This window comes from Chelonoidis abingdonii, chromosome 2 (genome assembly GCF_003597395.2).
Source record: "Chelonoidis abingdonii isolate Lonesome George chromosome 2, CheloAbing_2.0, whole genome shotgun sequence".
Taxonomy (NCBI): Eukaryota; Metazoa; Chordata; order Testudines; family Testudinidae; genus Chelonoidis; species Chelonoidis abingdonii.
In genome coordinates this window covers 89223922-89247207 of record NC_133770.1, presented here as the reverse complement: position 1 = coordinate 89247207, position 23286 = coordinate 89223922, and the positions used below count along the sequence as shown (strand labels likewise).

Here is a 23286-nt window from a genome sequence, read left to right as displayed (position 1 = left end):
TCATTTATCTCACTTTAAAAAAGTGGACAAGTTAGTCATGGTACAAACCTACTCATTCAGGCAATATGTAACAGCTCTTATTTTATTACCTTTTAATGCTCGCCCCTCCTGCCCAATAAAAAATTGTCCATGCCCCTTTCAATGGGATTCTACTGGGAAGGAATTAGCTATCAGTTCTCAAAACTGTGAGTTGAGACCCTATTTTAATGGGGTCATCAGGGGTGGCATTAGATTTTCTGGGACCCAGCTCTGAAGCAGAAGTCTGAGCCCCACTGCCCAGGGCTGAAGCCAAAGCCCAAGGGCTTCAAACCTAGGTAGCAGGGGTCAGGTTACCCATCCCCCCACCCCTCAGCTGAAGCAAGCCCTTGGGCTTCGACGTGCCGACTGCAGCATCCCGTCTCCCCTCCTGGGGTCATGCAGTAATTCTTGTTGTCAGACAGGGGTAGCAGGGCAAGGAAGTTTGAGAATGGCTGGATGGAAAGAACACGGAGGGGATGAGCGCAAACAGCCAATCAGCACCTGGGAGAGAGTTCCTGTGAAAACTGCAGCAAGCCCTGCAATCTGTTTGCTACAGAACATCAGTGAGACAAGATGAGGGAATAGCTTTTCTTGGACTAATATTACCTCACCCAGCTAGTCTCTCTAATATCCTGGGGACTGCCGGGGCTACAACTGCACTGCATACATAAAACAGTGTTACCTCCCTGCCTGAACTGCTCCTGCACCAGGGCTGGCCCAGATTCTTCCTTGTAGTTTCTTCCCCCCAAGCCAGCAATGCTGCTAGTAGCCAGGGTGGTGGTGGTGGGGCAGGTCTCTCAGTTCTGCGCCCAGAGAACTGTATGGCCCCCATTTGACCCCCCGCACCACATGACTTTGGCTTTGCAGATGGAGAACGAGAACGTGCCCGTGCCCGTGCCCGTGCCCGTGCCCTCCCACCGCAGCTCACTCAACCTGCCTCTCGAGGGACCCTCCGCTCATGCAAACTGTTATCCCCGGGTCCCCCCCTAGCTCACAGGCGTCTGTCTCCGCCCCGCTTTCGCTCGCGTGCGCCGCTCCCTCTACACGCCTCCACCCAGCCCCAGTGGACTGCAGCAACAATAGCGCCGCTGCTGCATATAGGCTAGCTGCGCGCGGGGCCTTTCAAAGCAGCATCAGCAGGACCCCTCCTTAGGGGTGTCTCCTGCACTGCCTGAGAGCCACGGCCGCTTTCAGAGCGTTTCTACTGGTTCCAGCATGCTTTATCCTCTGCTCTTTCTCTCTTCCCCGACTCAGCCTGCCCCCTCCCCGTCCACTGATCATTTAGGAAAAGCGCTGTACGCAGGCCGTGCGCAGGCACCTAAAGATAGAGAAGGACCCTACCCGCTATACTAGTGAGGTGGTAGCCGAACAGTCTCAAGCACAGCGGCAGCAGCCGACAAGCGCCTGCGCCTGCTGACGCCTGTAAAGATGGAGCCGCAAGACCAAGCGCGCGCCCTGCAGCGAGAGTAGGGGAGAGGACGGAGCGCGCGCACGCTGCAGCGTGAGGCGGGAAAAGAGGTGGAGGTCAGGAAAGGGGAGTTGTATCGCGTGCGCACGCGCACGGAGGTGTGTGTGAGTTGGACTTGTGCCGACGGAGGGCACGCGGGCGGCCGGCGGCGCGGGGAGCGAGCAGGGTTCGGTGCTCGGAGCCGCCGCAGTCGCAGGGGAGCGCGCAGGAGTGTCGCGCGCCCTAAGAGCCGCCCGGCAGCGCTGAGGAGACGGCGACGGTGGCGGCGCGGGGCGGGGCCCGGAGAGTAAGTGACACCTAGAGGCGGGCGCCGGCTGAGCCGGGCACGCAACTTCCACGGGACTGAGGAGCCGCCGCAGCCAGGAGACGCGACTGAGCGAGCCCGCGGCTGCCGCCCCCACCTCTTCAGGGAAGACCAGGCGAAGGAGGCGCCGGGGCCGCTGCGGAGCGAGTCCGGAGCGGCTGAAGTTTAGACCCGCCGCGGGGCGGGGACGCGGAGCCGCATCCATCCCCCGGGCCAGGGAGCATGAAAGTTCCGCTCCGGCCTCGCCGCTGCTTCCGGCTGCGTTTGGCGACAAGGCGCCACTGCCCACTGCGCTGAGAAGCGGCGGCGGTGGGTCCGTGCCGGGCCTGAGGGCTGGGGAGAGACGCCAACAGCTCCATCGGCGGCCTCTGGGGATCCCCTCAGAAAGTACCTGTGGTGCTGACGCCCCCGGTTGGAAGTTCGCGAGAAACGAAACTTGAGGGAAATCGTGAAAAACACTGAAAACTGGAATAAAAAAAAAGCTCCCCGAAATCAGAGGATCCTGCAAACACCCCTTCCCCGACTGCGTCACCAGCAGCCTCACAAGGGAATCACTGGAGATTTAATTTTTTTAATGCATTTGAAAGGATTTTTGTTAGTGTGTTTCTTGGGTAAAGGCCTTGTCTTTCACCTTGCGGAGTTTGTTGGGGGAGAAGAACGGAGGGGAAAAACATCTCCTTTCTGCTGGGCAGGGCTTGGAGGTGAAACGTTGGTGGCTACTTCTCCAGCTGGGCACTTCTCCCCACGCTATCCCTGACTTTGTATGTGTGTGTTTTGTTTTTGGTATTGAAGCAGTTTGATTCTTTGCCTAATAAACTTTTTCGTTCAAATCCACAATGGAGCCTGGCAATATGGACTATTTCTGTGATCAGGTGCAGCAGAAAGATGTGAGTCGCAGAATGCAAATCGGCCAAGAGTTGCTGGAGTATCTGGCTGACCCAAGTAAATGCACTGACCTCGAGCAGGATCAGCAGCGCCTCGATAAAGTGATTGACGAATTAACAGGATGGGTTAACTCTAGTAATTTTAAGGTAAGAATGTTGTGCAGAGGTTGTGTGTAACAGGATTTTCCATGTTAAAAAGGAATGGTGCTCTTAATTATCCTTAAATCATAAACGAGCACAACAGGACGGCAATTTCTCTTGCCTATCATATCCTGTTTCTTTCTTCTTTCCTTCCACAGAGAGAGGTTTTTCAGAAAAGTGAATTTTGTTGGTTGGAAAGATTTGTTTTACAACGTATTTCTGGCCTGTAAGAGGAGTTCATATTTTCTGCTTTCATGTTGTATAAAAATAGTACTAGCATTTGTCATTTAAAATATTGCATTAAGAAAAGTAATTTATGGAGAGATGTTTTGGTGCATCTTTTTTTTGTGTGTGTGTGGCTCTTGATTATGGACAGCTAAAAGCAAACATCCCTGTTTTCTCACATTGTGTGTCATCCTGATTTTTGACCACTCCCATTCCATATACCCTATATTCACTCAGGTACGTATTTTATGGAGTTGCCTTTATTTTCTGTAGGCTATACAAGTGATATTTCACTAAATGCGTATTGTATCATCATTTCTGTTTCGTAGGGGTTAACTAGTGATTGCTGTTTCAGGGTCCAAGTGTAAATTTGCGTTTATCCATGCTATCTTTTGTATAGTTTCCCAGCATGAGTAGTTATGTTATATCTTTCTCGAGGTCTGTGGTGACTCATGTTTCAAATTGTTCTTTATTCATTTTTAGCAGATGTATACAAGAAACTGCTAATTCTGGGTTCATGGAGTGAATGTGGGCAATTCTCTTGCCTTTGGATACCCAGTAGAAACATTGGCAACGTGGTCATATTGTCCACTTGGGTAACTATTTAACTGCAGTTGCTTTGCACTTCAGTCAGCTGGTGGCAGTGTTGCTCCACAGTGCTGGACTCAGGTCCCTTAAGTGAGCATAAGGGTTTTTTTTGTTTGCAGGGCTAGTTCTATATACAAAATTGATTGTTATGTACTTATGACTGCTTGATTTACCAGTCATTTTCAAGTACCTCTCAAATTAATTCTGTTGAGTCAATAGTTCTCTGAAGATTACAGCTCAACAGGCAAGTATCGGAACAGTTTGTACAGTATAGTAGTACGTTTGTAATGGTGGCACAGTAATTAAACTTTTTTAAAGCATTTATAGATGTTGCAGATCTGTGAACTATTTTATAACATTTACACCTGATTTTAGGATTGAGCTCTGAAAACTGTCAATTTCAGCTATTTTCACAAGCACATAAATTATTACAGGTCGTGTTAGTGTAGAGATGGCTCCTTATTGAATATTTAGCACAATTGTGTGTCCTTGGTCTTAAATTGCTGAATTTGGAGTAGAGATATTTCATATAGGTGCATAGCAAAATTGGGTAGGTTTGAAAGAGATAAATGCTTTTAGTTTAGATGATGAGCAACTGATTATGTTTTTCTCGGCAGGATGTTAATTTAAAAAAAGTGCTCACTTAAGATAGGCAACAAAGACAAGCATCACTTCTGTGTGTTCTGTGTAAAAGTTCACAAAAGATACTATTAGCTACAGATAAATCATGCTCTTTTCAAAGTGTAACTTCTTTCTCTCACATCAGAATGTTCAGTTTGCTTTAGATGTAAAGATGACTGGGCGCCTTGTTCTTTTAAGACTGGTGGAAAGGCAAGAAATATGTAATATTATGAATTATCAAATACTGTACTGTACAAATAAGGCTCTTATAGAGCTTAATAGACTTTAATAATGTAAAAGGCTTGCAGGCTAATTAGGCTAATTAGGATTGATTAATTAATTTTGGCATTGAATTTTATACACACAAAGAGCAGGATCTCCCCCCGCCTCCTTCAAAAACAAAAAACCCCAGAGATGTTACATCAATACAAGGGTAGTAGGAATTGTAATACTGGACTCCTCCAATTGCTCAGTTAATCCAGTATCCTGTCTGTGATGGTAGTCACCATGAGATGCTTTAAAGGAAGATTAAGAATCTTTTCCTTGCGCTTGAGGAGTTTGTGTCTTCTGTACTTTATTTTATAGCTGCAGCAGTGGATGTTATCCATTTAAGTGTCTTAAGTTTATTTTATAGCTGCAGCAGTGGATGTTATCCATTTAAGTGTCTTAAGTTTATTTTAATCATACTAGACTTGAATGATAGTCCTCTGTTAATGAATTCCACAGGTTAATTGTGTGAGAAAATGATTTTATTCATTTTCCAAGGGACTGTCAACTTGATTCTTTCTTTCAGTGTTGAATTCATTTAAATAATTCTGTACTGAAGGATTAAGATTTTTTAAAGTGTGCCCTTCATGACCTTTGATCTGTGAACTGAATGTAAACTGTTAAGGTATTGGATTCATGATACCATAGATACACAATTTCAGTGTGGTTGCTGCTGCATCAGTAGAATGGAATTGCCAAGACACCAGTCATCTTCCTTGCAGCAATGAAACTGAGGGGGAAAAAACCTCTATTTACGTTAATTTCCACCCAAAAATTGGATTCGCTTAACATAGTTTTGCTTAAAGTAGCATTTTTCAGGAACATAACTACAACATTAAGCAAGGAGTTACTGTACCCCTGATTGAATCCTGGGGTGGGGGGAAGCCCACGGTTGCTATGGCTGCCGCTGGACCGCTGCCGGGAGCTGTGGCTTCTCCTGCCAACCCCAGGGTCAGCTGCATGGGCTGCCAGAGCCCAAGTGGCTGCAGAGCCGCTTCAGCAGTGGCCAGTGTGGCTGCTGCAGAAGTCACGGAGCCCTAGTGATGATGCAGAAAAGGCAGAAGTGTTCAGTAAATATTTGTCTTGTATGTGGAAAGAAGCATGATGAGGTATTTTTATCATTTGATGAAGTGCTTTCCAGTCCATTAGTAATTGAGAATGTTAGTTAACATCTAATAGGGATAAACATTTTTAAATCAGCAGGGCCAGATAACTTGCACCACAGAATCCTAAGAGTTGACTGTGGTCTTTGGTCTGATGATGATTTTTAAATAAATTTTGGAATATGGGGGAAATTTCAGAAGACTGGAAGAATGGTAAATATTGTGCCAGTATTCAAGAATGGCAAGGGGGATGACCCAGGTAACTATAGGCTAGTTAGCTTGACATAAATCCTGGGCAAAATGGAAAAGCTGATAAGGGATTCAACTGATAAAATATTCAAGGATAGGAATATAGTTAATGCCAGTCAACATAGTTTTGTGGAAAATAGGTGCTGTCAAACTTAATTTCATGTTTTGATGAGATTACAAATTTAGTTGAGAAAGGTAGCTGCATGGAGGTAATATACTTATGCTTTTGTAATGCATTTTACTTAGAATCACACAATATTCTGATTAAAATGTGAACACAATATCAATAGAGCACAAGTTAATTAGATAAATAACTGGCTAACTGACATCTCAAAGTAGTTGTGAAAGGGGAAATATCATTGAATGAGGGTGTTTCTAGTGGGCATCCACAGGGATCTGAAGCTATTCATCATCTACATCTGATGATCTGAAGTAACTATAAAGTTAGCAAAGATAAAATTTTGCAGATTATTTAGCATTGGCAGAATGGTAAACGATGACAGTCTCACACAGCGATATGGATTGCTTGATGAGTTGGACCCGTTCAGACAAAATGCATTTTAATCCATCTGAATGTAAAGTTAAACATTTAGGAACAAGAAATGCAGGCCATACCTACAAAATGGGGTAATATATCCTGGAAAGCAAGAACTATGAAAAGGATTTAGGAATCATAAGTGAACAAGCAACTGAATGCAAGTTCCCACTCTGATTCTATGGCAAAAAAAGCTAATGCTACATTTGGATGTATAATGGGTGTAGCAAACAGGAGTAGGGAGAAGATTGTCTTTATCTATGGCATTGGGGAGACAGTTCTGGTATCCATGTTTTAAAAAGCCTGTTGACAAATTTGTAGAGGGTGCAGAAAAGAGCCACAAAAGATTTTAGGGCTGAAAAAATTCCTTGGTTACTTGATTAGTGTGTAAGTACCTTCATGGGAAGAAAATATCGCACCAAAGGATTCTTTAAATTTAGCAGAGAAAGACAACAAGAACCAATGTCTGGAAGCTATAGTCACACATTCTAACTGAAAATAAGGCACAGTTCTGTAGCCATTGTGGTAATTCATCATTGGACCAGACCATCAAGGATCTTTTGATGTCATATAAAGACTGCATGCCTCTCTGGAAGATATACTTTGGCCAAACACAAGTTTTTGGACTCCAATACAGGAGTAACTGAGTGAAATGTAATGGACTGTGAGATATTCAGGAGATCAGACTAGATGATTTAATTGTCCTTTCTTGTCTTAAACTCTACAGATCTCTGATAAAATAGAACCCTTGGTTCTGCCTCATCTCCATTGCGTCTGTGTCTGTTGGTCCTTTGTGCAGCTTCTTTCTGGGTGTTGTCCCAATGCTGTTCAAAGAGGGTGTTTTCAAAAGAAGGTGCTTGCTTCTAACCTCCAGGGCTGCTCAGATGGTCCCCAAAGCCAGCTGCCCAGTGCTGTTCTTTAGTGAGTCCACTTGACAAGCTTTATTGTTCTTGGGTCTGGCTTCCATCCCCTCTCCAACTGCAGCTGTGTGGAGGTGCTTGCCTTCCATTCCTTGCTCATTCACACCTCATTCATTCAACAGGGCAATTGAATAAAGCGAGGAGGGAGGGGGAAGAGATCTTATTCTACTCTTAGCAAAAAGACTTTTTTTTTAACATTATACCAAGGCTCAATACAATGTTTTCTATATAAGGATCTCATACAAAGTTATATGAAAATAGAGGCATAATACAAAGTCATATGAAAGTTATGTGAAGATGCTTAATGCAGAGATTCATCTACACCAACTTGATCCAAGAACTCTTAAAACTCCTCACTGCCCTGGGCTTTAAAATCAGAGACGTTCATGCTTACTCGGATTCAAAGCATAGTTCATTGGAGCAGTGTTAGATTCCAGATCAGTGAGTTTACCTTAAGAAAGATTTCAAATGATAGTGAGCTTCATCAACCAACTTGGATTACCCCAAGACACTAGTGCGAACATGCCTCAAACTCTTGGGATGCATGATCTCATACACCTATGTGATGAGATTTGCCAGACCTCACTATGTTCCATGCAGGAGCAGTTGAAATCAGTGTGTCTGTCCAACAGGCATCACATGGACAATGATATTCACAGACCAGGAAGAATTCCTCATAAAACTGGTGGAAAGACCCTCTTTAGGTGTGGAATGGAATACCTGTGCTTACGAAGATGTTGGTGACACATGCTTCCATTTAGGAATAGAGAGTTCATCTAGATCACCATCAAACTCAAGATTCATAAGGTAACCATAGGTCCTCTCTCCTTATGATCCACCTGGCATACAAAGCATTCCTATCTGAACTCCACAGATCCATGTAACATCACCACAGCTAGGCATTTGCCAAAAGATGAGGTAGCAGGATTTCCTCTGCTCTGTTAGGAGGCCATTTTGACTTTGGGCTTGGTGCATTCTGAATTAGATCACACCAGTGGCTCTGCACCTTCCCAGTTGTCAGAATATGTTGGCAGATCAGCGCAGCAGGCAGTTCTCAGGCAACCATGAGCAGGACTGGATTAACTTTTTGTGGGCCCGGTGCCAAACATATTTGTGGGCCCCCAGTGGGGAAATAGGGCATGTGATGGTGGGGGCGGTCTGCAGAGTGAAGGGCCGGTTGCAGGCAACGAGGCACAGTGGGAGTGGCCCCACTCAGCCCAGCACAAGGCCACTGGTTACAGACCCACAACTTCTAGACACACATTGCCCTACCCAGCCCTGTGCTGCCAGCGTGCCCCTTCCACACTGCCCCCCTGTCCAGTGCCTTGCCCTTATGCCAGCACCCCCTCACCCAGAGACTTCCCCACAGATCCCTATGCCCAGCACCCCGCCCCTGCCTAGAGACCCCTCCTGCTGACCTCCCACCACAACTGCACAGCACCCTGCACACCATACCCCCTGCCCAGATCCCCTACTGTCCAGCACCCCCTTCACAGTCCCACCATCCCAACTGTATAGTGCCCCATATTCCTGAGGGAATTCTGCATCACATTCTGTGCATAATATTTTAAAATTCTGAATTTATTTAATAATAAATGCGGAAGCTCCACCACGGCAGTGAGGAGCACAGGGCGCAAGCTGCATGGAGGTGGGAGAATACCCTGCAGCCTCCCCTGCCCCTCTGGGACAGGGATTTGGCAGTGAGACTGAACCTGACGCTGACACAGCACAAGGGCCAGGCCTGCCACAGAAACACCCTAGGGCCCTGCCCCTTTTGCGCCAGGCACACCAGATGTGGGCAGGGAAGCTCAGCCTGGCAGCAGATCCAAGTGCGGGAGGACTTAGTGTAGAGGTATCCAGATGGGGATGAGAGGGTTTAGGGGGGTAAGAGGGTTTAGGGGATGGCAGTCTGGGTACAGGCAGCTCTGTGGGGGATCTGGATGCACAGGGAGGTGCCAGGTGCAGGGGCAATGGGAGTCTGCAGGGGGGATCAAGCGAAAGTGGTTGGAGCTTAGAGGCAGTGGGGAGTCTGGGTGCAGAGGAGGTGGGGTTGTTGTACTTAAGGTACTGCACAGGATCTCTTCAGGGGCAATAAGACAAACATCACATTCATTGGTAATACATGCATCAGTCAACACTGTATCGTATTCATATAATCTGTATTACACTCACATACACACAAGCCCACTCCGTCTTGTTGTTATCAACTAGTTGCTCCCCTTAACTTCACTGGCCAGGTGAGTTAGACGGGAGGGGTGGAGCGGAGCCAGGCTTCTACCGGTTCGAATCGATGCTCTCATGTTGACAAGATGAGACCCAGGGTCCTCTGCAAGACACCTCACATTTATAGCAGCTTCCCTCTCATGCAAATCAGTACTAGATTCAAAATCTGTCTGTGTCCTTTATGCTGCTTCCTTCTGGGAGTTGTCCCGTTGCTGTTCAAAGAGGGTGTTTCTAAAAGAAGGTGCTTGTTTCTAACACCCCCCCTCCCCCCAGCCCGTCAATATGTCAGCTCTTCTTCAGTGAGCCCATTTGACAAGTTTTATTGTTGTTGGGTCTGGCTTCCATCCCCTCTCCAACTAGCTGTCTGGAGGTGCCTGCCTTCCATGCCTTGCTCATTCACACCTCATTCATTCAACACAGCAATTGATTAAAGGCGGCGGCGGGGGGAATCTTATTCTGCTCCAAGCAAAAAGGCACTTTTCTTCTACTTTAACTATCCTTAGGGGCTATAACATTGTGCGTTAAGCCTTGGTATAGTTTTCTATAAGTTTTTTTTCTTCATAGGGATCTGATACAAAGTTCCTGTATTAAAGGACTTGATACAAAGTTGTATGAAAATAGCTTAATATACAGGGTTACATGAAGAGGCATAATACAAAATCATATGAAAGAGGCTTAATACAAGGTTATATAGAGAGGCATAATACAAAGTCATATGAAAGTTATGTGAAGATGCTTAATATAGAGATTTATCTACAGGGTTCATTTGGGTGTGGGTGTAGGTGGTTGGGGCTCAGTAGAGAGGGTATGGGGGGGGCTCATCAGGGTGGTACAGATGCAGGGGAGGTGGGGCTTGTCAGGGTGAGGGTTTGATGGGCCTGTTTAACAGGGGAGCCCCAGCTACTGCCAAGGGGATCCGAATGCTGGGCCCCTGTTTCCCCTATCCCAGGGATCGGCAACCTTCAGCACGCGGCCCACCAGGGTAAGCTCTCTGGTGGGCTGGGCCGGTTTGTTTACATGCCGCATCCGCAGGTTCGGCCAATTGTGGCTCCCACTGGCTGTGATTTGCAGCTCTAGGCCAATGGGGGCTATGAGAAGCTGTGGCTAGCACGTCCCTCATCCTGCATCCCCCTCCATTGACCTGGAGTGGCAAACCATGGCCAGTGGGAGCCACGATTGGCCGAACCTGCGGACGCAGCAGGTAAACAAAGAAACAGGCCTGGCCCACCCGGGGGCTTACCCTGGCGGGCTGTGGTCCGAAGGTTGCAGATCTCTGCCCTATCCCCTTCTCTTCCCCATCCCATGCCCTTTCCCCACTGCCTCTGTCCCCTTGCCCTGCCTGCCCTACTACGGGCACTCACTGTTGTACAAGATGGAGGATGGCTCCCAGCACACAGAAGGGAGCTCAGCCAGCACTAGGACGCAGAAGGTGGTGTCCAGCTGTAAAGTCTCAGGATCTGAGTAGCACCTTCTTTTTTCAGCTGGGCTGTGCAGCTCTGCAGGCAGAGTAGGTCTGCTCGTTCCACTCCCCTTCCCTAAGACCCCACCTTGCCTCTTCTCTGCCTCCTCTCTGCCACCACCCTCCTGCTAGCAAACAGCTGATCGAAACAGCTGATCGGTGGGAGGGTGGGAACGGAGCAGGCTGTGAGAGGAGGCAGTGGAGGGGCGTTTGGCTGCCCTACTGCAGCAAGAGCCTCCTCAGTGCCAGGAGCACCAAGCTTCTGCCTCCCCCAGAAGAGAGTGGGGGGCGGAGAAGAGTGGCCTTGGCCGGGTTCCCCCCTGGAATGTCGGCCCGGCTCCATGGTGCCAGTGGCTCCATGGCAAATCCGCTACTGACCATGAGTGACCCTCAAAGACAGACCTACAGAACATTTTTCATAAGTGGAGATGTATATCGATAGACCTCTTTGCCCTGCAGACCAGACAAGTGTAACGTCTTATTTCAGAAGGTATGCAAGTTCAGGCTCCCTGACAGACATCTTCTCTTCCCTCAGACATTTAAGCTTATTGTATGCCTTTCCACCAATCCCCATGATCCCGAGGGTTCTGAGAAAGCTATTACAAAGCACAGGACTGATGATTATGATGATCTCCCTAACATAGGCTAAGTAGTTCTGGTATTCAGATCTGATGATCATTTCAGTACAGCCCTTCTTCATTTTATCCACTCTCCTGGTGTTTCACAGAACAATGTTCAGATCAAGTTGGATATCCGGCATGGTAACTGGATGATGTCCACCACAAGAAGCTGTTGAGCTGAAGGTCAGAACATTTTGCTCCAAAGCAGAAAAGTCTTAGCTGGTGGGAAAGAAATATAGTGGCGCCTTTAAGGGGTCACCTTCTTGGGTGTGGCTGCAGACTAGGGATGATTAGGGTAGGAAGTAATAATCTGACTAGGTAGGTAGGCTGTTGAGACTCATGTAAGCCTTCCTGCATGGGGAAGGTGCATAAACTTTGTTCCTCCACCTTGAACCAATGTCATACCTAAATTAGCGGCACCCACCATCCCATCCCTGTTTTTTTGGTCTGGTGTGAACGTTGTGCTAGTTTCCTTTTTTGGATTGGCGAGAAGTTTTTCTCACTGCCAGATTAGCCTGGATGGCTGGTTTTCACCTTCCTTGCAGGAGCTCAGTGACCCTGTGGTATATGTCACGAGGTAATGGTAGTGTTGTCATAGTTTAGCACATGAGAGATGTCCAGTTCAGGTACTGATTTCATGGAAGGGTCTGGTTCCTTGATAAATTGGAAGTTGACTGTAGTGGAAGGCATCCTGCAAAGAGTCTGTGTAATGGGTTTAGGGCTCCTAACATCTGGTACTCGGAAGAGACACTCCCTTTCTCTTGCCTCTTAACCATCATATTAGAGGAGGGTGTTTGGGGTCCAGACAGCAGGTTTGAGACCAGTTTTTGTGTGTGTGTGTGAGGGCTGACAGAGCTCTTCACCAGCTGGAAACAATTAGAAAGGAATCATGACCCACACCCTATGAACTATTGCTGGATAGTTCCCAGAATATAGTTAAATTAATAAAGATGCAACCTAATAAAACCACATCCCTTACATCTTGACTGTTACATGTCCAGGACGGTGTTTTCTTTGCACCTGCGGAAGAGACTACTGCTGTCAAGGGCTTGTTTAGTGCTTCAGTAAAATCTGGTTCCAGGTGCTTAACAAATTACTTACACCAATTCAGTGCCATGACTTCTTAAAACTTCAGCAGCAAACATAAACCTCTTGAATGGTTCAACTCCAATCTTGAAAATGATTATGGTTGATGTGATTGATGGATGATTGTAGATGTCCATATTATAATAGCATCTTCCTCTTCAGCAATTAGGCCTCTATCCTGATAATTTATGTTGCAGATATTGGCAAGAAAATGAGGTGAGTAAGTGCTTGCTCCATTTGTTTCTTCACTGCCTGCAATTTAACTTCATTGGGTGTTTCTTCCTGCAGTGTTGCTTAAAATTCTTTCCAAATTTCAACAGCATCAGTAATAGAGCAGCTGTATTTCTACAGATTGTCCAAAGCTTTGCAAACAGCTTTCAGTATATTCAACTTATCTTCTACATTTCACTTAAGTCCAAAGTTGACTACTTTTGCTGTGTGTGACGGGTTCCCCAGGGTGCAATCTGAAACTGGGGTACTGCTGAGCCCTCTGGTGTACCAATCTGGGCTCTCTCTCACACTGTGATGCTGTGACAAGCTGCAGGCCTCTCCAGCTACTGCACTTACACAGCCATCCACAGGCAGGGATACACCCAGCTGAGTTACATGAATGCTTCTCCTACCCACTCATGAACTAACAAGAGAGAGACTCTGGTGAATTCCCACAGCTCCCCAGCCTAGGATCATCTTGCCTTGGTCAGAAGCTTGACCAGTGTAAGTTTATAACCTAATCTGTCCATCCCTCAATGTGGAGAGGACATGCACCAGCTTTTGTATGCTACACAGATTTTCCAAGCACTTAAACCAAAACGCATTGTTTTAGGTAAAATATAAAACAGATTTATTAACTACAGAAAGACCAGTTGGTTACCTAAGAAATAAAAGTAAGATTGCAATCTGAGTGCTATAAACTAGACAGGATTTGAATCAAGGAACATCTCACTCTGATGGTATAGGGCCTTAATACAAGCTAGTATTCTCCTTTCTAGTCTGGGACCACCTCTGCTATTCCAAATCTTTGTCCACCAGATGTGCTTCCAGGTGTGGAGTTGTGGGAGGAGAGAGGCCAAAGGATGATATCGCTTCTCCTTCTTTATAGGTTCTTCCAGCTTGCTGGAAAAATCTTTTATTGTGATGTGAGTCAAGCAGTGTCCATTGTCTGTGTTCCCTCTGAGAAGTCTTCATTGTATACAGGTCCTCAGATAGTTCTTGGTAGTGGAAGGGTGGAATCCCCCTAATTGACCATCAGTGCTGTCTGGCTTCTCCATTGTTGTACTTGAAAGCCTGGTTGTGGGTGTTTTCCAATGTTACAACATATTTCAGTAAGATACACACAGCAAAGCTTCATAACTTCACATACAATGATGGCACATATAATCCAATGGAATATTCATGTTCAGCAGATCAAGACTTTTAAAATGATACCTCACAAGGTATACTTTGTACAAAACGTCACAATTATATTACAGTGGTGAATATAGTGATGCCAGGGTGTTGCTTTGGGGTAGTGTCACACTCTGAAACTTCCATCTACTTTATAGAGAATTTCTTCATAAATTGTCATCAGGTTAGGTCAGTAACTAATAAATAACTCAAAACCGTTAACCACTGAATTCCATCAGACATTGTGAGGGATAATTAGTTTTGATCCTAATCCCTTCAGTGAAGCTGAAGCAAAGTGATTGTTAGAGAATTATTTTATAATGTTAATGTTTTACCTTATTCCTGGCATACCTTGGTGTTTGGCTAAATTGTTTTTAATCATATGATTAATTTTTTTTAATTGCATGATTAATTTTAAGTTTGGACAACAGGAATAGAAATAAGCTTAAAAGTGTTTGAAAATTCTGGCAAGTACAATAAGATATTACTAAGTGATCTTCATGGTTAAAGATAGGATGTCCACATGTGCTTTCAACTACATAGTTAAATACCTAGACAGCTGGCCAGAATGCCTTTAAAAATGACCTCCTTAGTCCAGTGGTCACCTGACCTAGATTGATCATAGGGGCTAGGAACCTTACAGTCAGTAAGCAGACATGGAAACATAGTTGATGTATCTCTTCCTTTAGCAAATGAATTTTAACTAAATCATTGTCAATTACAAATGCAAAAATTAGACAAATCATTTGAGTTTAAATCCATTATAGATGAGAATATGAAAATGTTGCGTTCCTAAAAATTGCTCCCTTTTGACTGAAGAATGCAAAAGGTACTGAAAAATCCAAAGTGCATCATACTATGTAAACAGACTAGATGAACCCTAAATATTGTAAAAATTATCACTTTATATAAAACCTTTAGAAAATAATTGTCAGCTCTCTAATTCGAACATTGATCTGAAGGTTCAGTATGGTGATTACAGCAGTAGCTAGTCCAGGTGTTTATAGACAGATTAGAACATATTTTAAAGAGCTGTCTTGTGATGCACTATATACATCTAATACTTTATTTTATTTCTACAGGTGGCATTAGTTGGATTAGATGTCCTAGGTGCCTTTGTTGACAGACTATCAGGACACTTTAAATCCTATGTACCAACTGGTGAGTGAAGTACCACTTAATTCTCCTTTTCCTTCAGAGAAAAATATAGGAAAAAAGAGCTGTTTTCTTAGTAAACATTCTTATTTTAGTAACTATATCTGACAAATGGCTGAGAACTTTTGGGAGTAACTATGACCCTAATCAGGTGTAAACACATGCTTTTTAGTGCAAGTATATCTGCAGGATGAGGGCCTATATGCCCCATTAGGGTTTGACTTACAGATACCTATATTAACTTGTCGATGTTATGTATGTACTTTACCTTAATGTTTTAAGACAGCTGTATTGTGAAGAATTTTTTCTATCATTGATTTCTTGCTACACAGTTGCTTACTGTTGTCCATTATCTAAAATTGTGACTTGATTGTATTACTTTAAAATTGTATTAATAAATTGCAGTTTCTGTTTGTACAATGTCTTAACGAGGTTTCCATGTATATATAACATGATTCTGCGACCACTATTTGCTACAGAATTCATCTCCTGCTGTAGAATTGTGCTGTAGGATTTAAAGTTTCTTAAAAAAAAAAACAAAAAAACCCCCAGCCAACCAACCAAACAAAAAAAACCCTTAACAAAAATCCAAACGTTTATTGATTGCAGATGGGTGCAGTGACATCTGCCTAAGTGCAAAATTCTGAGAGGTCTGAATTAACTACCCTGTTTGACTCATTGGGATGCTGACTTTGAAACTTAATGTTGATACTTTATTTAAATATCAGAACCATTTCTCTACTGGTCATTTTAGCAGAAACATAGTGAAGAAGATAATTTCATGGAGAGTTCATAAAATTGCAGATTTGTTGGTTACCTTGTTTCAGAAATTACTTACCATGTATTATTTCCATCTGTGCAGAAAATATTTGTTTTTATTAAATCACTTTTCAAGCAAAATCAGTGGCAGTAAGCAGCATATTACTCCATAAGGTTCTTGCCAGAACTTTAATCCTTTTTTAAACCCTGAGTTACACTGTATGTCAGTTTAGCTTACTTGGTAGCTCTCACCTCTGGGCTGGAAGGTGAGGAGCTCAAGTGTCACACTAAGACTTTGAGCTCGTTGCCGATTTTGACAATGCAGAGCAGTAAATCGTATAAATATTAATTTTGTATATGCCTATAAGTACAGGCATCTGGGAGCTTTAAAATATAATTAAATATAACTGAAAATGTGATTAAAAATAAGGCAGCTTTCTAAATCCTAGAGCACGAACACTTTCCATCATACAATAAGACAGCACACACTATACTTAATATTTAAGGAATGTGCTTAATGTAAGAAACTACTAAGTCTTTTATCTTGTCCTGAAAGATGTCAGATATATTTGTCTTATGTGTAGGGAGTTGTCATAAACAGATAGCTAAGGGTTAATGTTTCTTTTAACTGTAAAGGGTTAACAGAGGGAACCAAACACCTGACCAGAGGACCAATCAGGAAACCGGATTTTTCAAAGCTCAGGGAGGGAATGTTTGGGTCTGTGTTTTTTGTCTGTCTCTCGGCTATGAGAGGGATCTTTCTGTCTTCAAGCTTCTAATCTTCAGTTTCCAAGTTGTGAGTACAAAGGTAGAAAGACAATAGGCTTTTATTGTTTTTTTGTATTTACATGTGTGTAGTTTGCTGGAATGTTTTAAATTGGATATCTTTTTGAATAAGGCTGTTTATTCATATTTTTCTTTTAAGTAATTGACCCTGTATTGTCAACCTGATACAGAGACTATGTTTATGTGTTTTTCTTTCTTTTTATATAAAGCTTTCTTTTTAAGACCTGTTTGAGTTTTCTCTGGGTAGGCTAAGGAACGAAGGGAAGGGAAATTCTCTTTGTGTTAGATTTACGGAGGGTGAATCTGTGCAGCCTCAGGGGAAGAAGGAGGGGGGGAAGGTAAATTGCCCTCTCTGTTTTGTAATTCAAGGAGTTTAAGTACAGTAATCTTCCAGGATAACCCACGGAGGGGAAGCCTGGGGAGGAAGTAAAGAGAAGACAAGGGGAGGGGGGTTATTTCCCTTTGTGGTAAGACTCAGGGCTTCTGAGTCTTGGGGTCCCCCAGAGAAGGTTTTGGGAGACCAGAGGGAGCCAAGCCCTGGAATCCTTGGCTGGTGGCAGCGATATCAGATCTAAGCTGGTAATTAAGCTTAGAGGGTTCATGCTAGCTTCTCAGTTTATGAACGCTAAGGTTCAAATCTGAGTAGGAAGCTACGACAGGAGTGTTCTGGAGTTCTGCAATAAATCTTCATTGGAGAAGGCCTTGCTTTCCATCATCTTAGGATTACACCTGGGCTTTAATGTGATTTTTATATATAGATTTAGATAGATAGTACTTTTGGTATCAAGTCTTTGCTCAGAGCTTACAATTTAAATATTTTACTATGTTGGTGTTGAAATAAAAACAATGCCATTCTACCCTGAGCTGTGGACACTGCATATCTGCTCCATGCAAACTAAATAAGTAGATGCTGATAAACCAGCAAGTTTCCCCAGCCTATCTGTGATGCATTTTATCCAAGGTGAGCTTAAGAGCTTGTCTAAACTCAACTTTCACCAGTTTAATTCCACTTAAAATTGCAGTTTCAGTTAAACTGCTTCTACTTTATGTGTAGACCCAGGCCTTGAATTGCCATGTGAGATCTGCTCTGGGGGAACCATGGGAATGCCTGGGGAAGGATGGAACTTTTGCTTTTTATGTGTATTCACTGTTTATATGCCAGGTTGATGAGAAATAAGTTTAACTAAGAGCCAGTTTTTCTCCAGTCCATCAATGCGCAGAATCACTTCTATGGTTGTTAATGTAGAAGGAAAGAGATATGGATTACATTACCCTAGTAGTTTGTCTTTTCAGCTGTCTCTCTGTAAAACACTGCTATGTTGTTGCACTGTATATTCAGTGTGAAAAGCTTCTTGCACACTTGTGCATAATTAAGCCTGAATTAGTCAAATAATACTCTCTTGGGTCTGACCATACTGTATTTAAACAGTCTGGGTTCTAGAAGAAAATATTTCCAATCCATATCTTGGCTCTATGAATAGCAGTACTGCTGACTTGAGAGGGTGTAAGACTATAAATCATCCTATAAACTTTGTGCTGAACCCAAAGCTCCCATGGTCCAGCAGTGGGAAAGAATCAAAATTATGATTCTTTGCAAACTAAAGCTGTAACATTTTAACAGATACGGCACTGCCTATTATGGTCATAGTTAATGATGTGGGCTAGTGGCCAGTTATGTATTGCAGATTTACACTTCAGACTAGTAGTGTGATATGGGGGGTGAGGGAGGGCTCCTATTACTAGACAGGAGAATATTAAGGGAGAGATGGGAGTGTAAGATCTCCAAATAGAAGACAAGATGGCTGAATGTTTTTCTTAGCAAATGTATATATTCTCTAATATGCCTCTTTCAGTCTGACTTTGCTCGATCTCATCATACATCCAGATTAGAAATGGAGAGCGTTTTTCCAATCAGCTCTTAAATATTACTTTGAAAATTGAAAATGTGCTGTAAACCGTTAACTTCCCCCTCTCCTTTTTCTTCATTTATATACTCCAGTAAGTAATCTTTGTGGTTTGATATTCTTACTCGAAAAAGCGTCACAGTTTGAATGTATTCAAGGATGATCACGTCTTATATTAAGCACCATTCTGTCCCATTATTCTGAGATTAAATTGCTACAACTTTTATATAATGGTGTTGGGTATTTTTTAAATCCATGTTACCCCAGCTGGAAATTTGTCTGCTCTTTTGGTATATATTATTTTCTTTAATGAAATAAGAAATTGAAGGGTTGTCGCATGCCAAAAAAAACAACAACAAAATCCTGTATTTTCTCACTTCATATCTTGTCTTTTTGAAAGATTGGAATGTTCCTATGCATGATACTAACACTCCCAGTAATAACTGAGCTAACACATTACCTAAGCATAGCATGTCAGAACATGGGCATGTGCAGTTACATTGGAATGTAGCTCTTTAAAGGTGGGGCAAGGGAAATAACTGTCATCTAAGGGATTTGCTCATTTAAGAATAAACAAGGGTTTTGTTGAGGAGTGAAAGCAAAACAAAAACATGGTTACCTATATAGCTTTATGAGCTACCTATATCCCATAAATTAGGTTTAGCCAAGGTCAGTAAGTACAGTAGTTACAACACAGACATTTTAATATGACCTGAATTGCCCATTAGTAATCTTTGTATGGAGGTATACCATAGGGTAAAAGGTAACTAATTCAATTTTCTAGGCAACAGTGTTGCATTGTAGTGAGGGCATTTTACAAGGTGATGACCCTTTCTTTTCAAATTAACCATATTACACGTTCTTTGCAGCTATCATCAATGTTAATATTTCCGGGACTTCTGAGAGAAGTAAATGCTGAAATTATTTTTTTTTAAATCCCTTAATTGAAGGTGATTGAACTGTTTTCACAACCAAAGAGATTATTGTAGAAGTCTAAGGATACCTGGTAATTCATAAGAACAGAGAGGTATGTTCTGGAGAAATTAAGCAGCATTTTTTTAAAGAAGTGTCTGTCTTTGAAAGAGTGTAGGTCTCTGGTATAATTTAACACCTACTTCATGAAGATGTGATTAAAACAAAATCTAGAGATTACGTAAACATGCATTTCTGTTTTTTCTACCACATTCCATGGCTTGCAAAAATGACTTGAAGTATTTTTGAATGAGTGGTACATAAGAGGACGAAAAATAAAAGAATAAATGTATGGAGAAATGGCACAAAAATAGTGCTTTGAAACTATGTACAAGTCCTCATTCACCAGAGTTACCTTCCCCCCCCTGCCCCAAAAGGAGGCAAGACAGTTAACCTCATCCCTCAAATTAATTCCTACCCTTTCCTCTAACCAGAATCATTGTACTTGAAGAATCTCAGCACTTCACAGATATTGGGACTCTTATTTGATCTTTAGCTGTGAACAGTGCAGCATAGAAGAACAATGATATGATAGAGGCCTATAAATTCTTGACTGGTGCAGAGAAAGTGAATAAGGAAATGATATTTACTCCTTCACATAACATACAACACTAGGGCTCACTCAATGAAATTAATAGGCAGCAGGTTTAAAACACACACAGTAAGTATTTCACACAATGTATAGTCAACCTGTGGAACTTGTTGCCAGGGGTGTTATGAAGGCCAAAACTCTAATAAAATAAAAATAAAAATTAGGGAAGTTCATGGAGGATAGGTAGAGCCCTGCACAGATAGATGCAAATTTTTGTGTGTGGCGCTGCAGGGCTCTACTAGGAATCACAGTGGCAAAAGCAGCAGCCTATCAGGCTACCAATGCCAGGAGCCAGTGCCCCAAGCCGGCAGCTCCTCCGACATGACTGTGCTGCCCCCAACCCCACTCACTGGACCAGGCACCAGGCTCACTAGGAGCTGTGCCTGGTTGCGCTAGGGCATTGGGCGGGACTTGACATCAGATAAGGTATATAAGCTCTTGGAAAAAATTTTGAAGGAGAAAGTAGTTAAGGACATTGAGGTCAGTGGTAATTGGGATAAAATACAACATGGTTTTAGAAAAGGTAGATCGTGCCAAACCAGCCTGATCTCCATCTTTGAGAAGGTAACAGATGCTTTAGACAAAGGAAACACAGTGGATCTAATTTACCTCGATTTCAGTACAGCATTTGATACGGTTCCACATGGGGAATTATTAGTTAAATTGGAAAAGATGGGGATCAATATGAAAATTGAAAGGTGGATAAGGAACTGGTTAAAGGGGAGACTACAAGGGGTCAACTGAAAGGTGAACTGTCAGGCTGGAAGAGGTTACTAGTGGAGTTCCTCAGGGATCAGTTTTTGAGACCAATCTTTATAATCTTTTATCTGACCTTGCACAAAAAGTGGGAATGTGCTAATAAGTTTGTGAATCACAAAAACTGGGAAGTATGCTAACACAGAGCAGGACCGGAATCTGCAGGAAGATCTGGATGACCTTGTAAACTGGACATAGTAAAGTAAAATTTAGTAGTGAAAGTGCAAGTCATGCATTTAGGGATTATTAACAAGAATTTTAATTATAAATTGGGATATATCAGCTGGAAGTAATGGAGGAGGAGAGAACCTCGGAGTATTGGTCGATCACAGGGTGACTGGAGCCGCCAATGTGATATGGCCGTTAAAAAGCTAATGCAGTTTTAGGATGCATCAGGCAAGGTATTTCCAGCAAAGATAAGGAGTGTTAGTACCGTATACGAAGGTGAGACTCATCTGGAATACTGTGTGGCATGGTTATAGAAGAATGAATTCAAACTGTCCAGGTTCAGAGACGGGCTACTAGGATGATCCGAGGAATGGAAACCTGTCTTATGAAAGGAGACTCAAAAAGCTTGGCTGTTTAGCCTAACCAAAAGAACGCTGCTCTTTATAAATATTTGGCGGGATATAATATTGGGGAGGGAGAATTATTATTTAAGCTTAGTACCAATGTGGACACAAGAACAAATGGATATAAACTGGAAACTAGGAAGTGTAGACTTGAAATTAGACAAAGGTTTCTAACCATTAGAGGAGTGAAGTTCTGGAACAGCCTTCCAAGGGAAATAGTGGGGACAAAAGACATATCTAGCTTTAAGACTAAGCTTGATAAGTTTATGGAGAGGATGGTATGATGGGATAGCCTAATTTTGGCAACTGATCTTTGTTTATCAGCAGGTAAGTATTCCCAGTGGTCTGTGATGGGTTGTTAAATGGGATGGGATCTGAGTTTCTACATAGAATTCTTTCCTGGGTGCCGGCTGGTGAGTCTTGCTTATATGCTCAGGGTTTAGGTGATCCCCATATTTGGGGTTAGGCAGGAACTTTCCTCCAGGGCAGATTGACAGAGGCTCTGGAGGTTTTTCGCCTTCCTCTGCAGCATGGGGTATGGGTCACTTCCTGGAGGATTCTCTGCAGCTTGAGGTCTTCAAACCACAATTTGAGGACTTCAGTAACTCAGACATAGGTTAGGGGTTTGTTATAGAAGTGGATGGGTGAGATTCTGTGGCCTGCATTGTGCAGGAGGTCAGACTAGATGATCATAATGGTCCCTTCTGACCTTGAAGTCTATGAGTAAAGTTACTGAATCTCTCTAGATTTTTTTTTTTTTTGATTCCAGCCACCACCATTGCTTGAAATATGTATTTCTACAATAGTTTAAGGGCTTGTCCACAGTACTGCACGGATTGATCTAAGACAGGTGTCGGCAACCAAGGCACGCAAGCCGATTTTGAGCAGCACTCAGCAGCCTGCGCGGTCCTGGCCCCCAACCCCACTGCCCATCGCTCTCCCCTGCAGGGGCAGGAGGCAGAAGCTTGGTTCTGCGGCAGCCAAATTTCCCCTTCTCCCGCTTCTTCGCCTCGTGTGGTGCTTTCCTGCCCGCCCCCTCTCCGTCCCTATGCCAATCAGCTGATGGCCCTAGCGAGGGGGAAGGGGACGCATGGCAGCGTGCACACAGCTCCGTATACGAGACGGAGAGCTAGGGACGGGGCCTTGGGGAAGGGGGTGGAACAGGGCATATCCCTTCCAGCCTCCTTCCATGAGCCGCTCAGGGCAGGGGGCTGGGAGCACCCCTATGGGCTGAGCACCCCAGCCCTCTGCTCTGCACCTTTTCACACACACTCAGCCTTCTGCCCTGCAGTCCCCATACCTCCAGCCCTCTGCCCTGACCCTTGAACCCCGCACACCCTCCAGCCTTCTGCCCTGAACGCTCCCACCCTAACACACACCCAGTCCTCCTCCCTGACCCCACCCACACACTCAGCCTTCTGCCCTGCACGCCTGAACCGCCCCCAACACACACCCATGACCCTTGACCCCCCCCAGCCTTCTGCTCTACACCCCAGCCTTCTGCCCTGACCCCTGACCCCACTCCTGTCTGGGGTCCCGGTGGCAGGCCACGCTCACCCTGCTGCTGGCCTTGGTGAACAGAACCCCAGGCTGGCAGCGATCTGAGCAGGCTGGTGGCGTAAGATCAGTATATTTTAATTTAATTTTAAATGACACTTCTTGAACATTTTGAAAACCTTGTTTACTTTTACATGCA

The 23286-nt window shown here is 43.8% G+C and overlaps 1 protein-coding gene across 33 annotated transcripts in view; it reads left to right on the top strand.

Moving 5' to 3' along the window:
• The first annotated feature begins 1848 nt into the window (after window positions 1-1848).
• CLASP2 (cytoplasmic linker associated protein 2) overlaps window positions 1849-23286 on the top strand; it is a 282910-nt gene continuing 261472 nt past the window's right edge. For 16 of the 33 annotated variants that reach the window (XM_075062551.1, XM_075062547.1, XM_075062557.1 and 13 more), the window contains exons 1-2: window positions 1851-2821; window positions 15177-15255. In XM_075062551.1, coding sequence (XP_074918652.1) covers window positions 2627-2821; window positions 15177-15255 — 274 coding nt within the window. In that variant the 5' untranslated portion in view covers window positions 1851-2626. Of the gene's footprint in view, window positions 2822-15176; window positions 15256-23286 lie in introns of all 33 variants that reach the window. The other 17 variants (XM_075062558.1, XM_075062556.1, XM_075062555.1 and 14 more) reach the window with 2 other exon arrangements.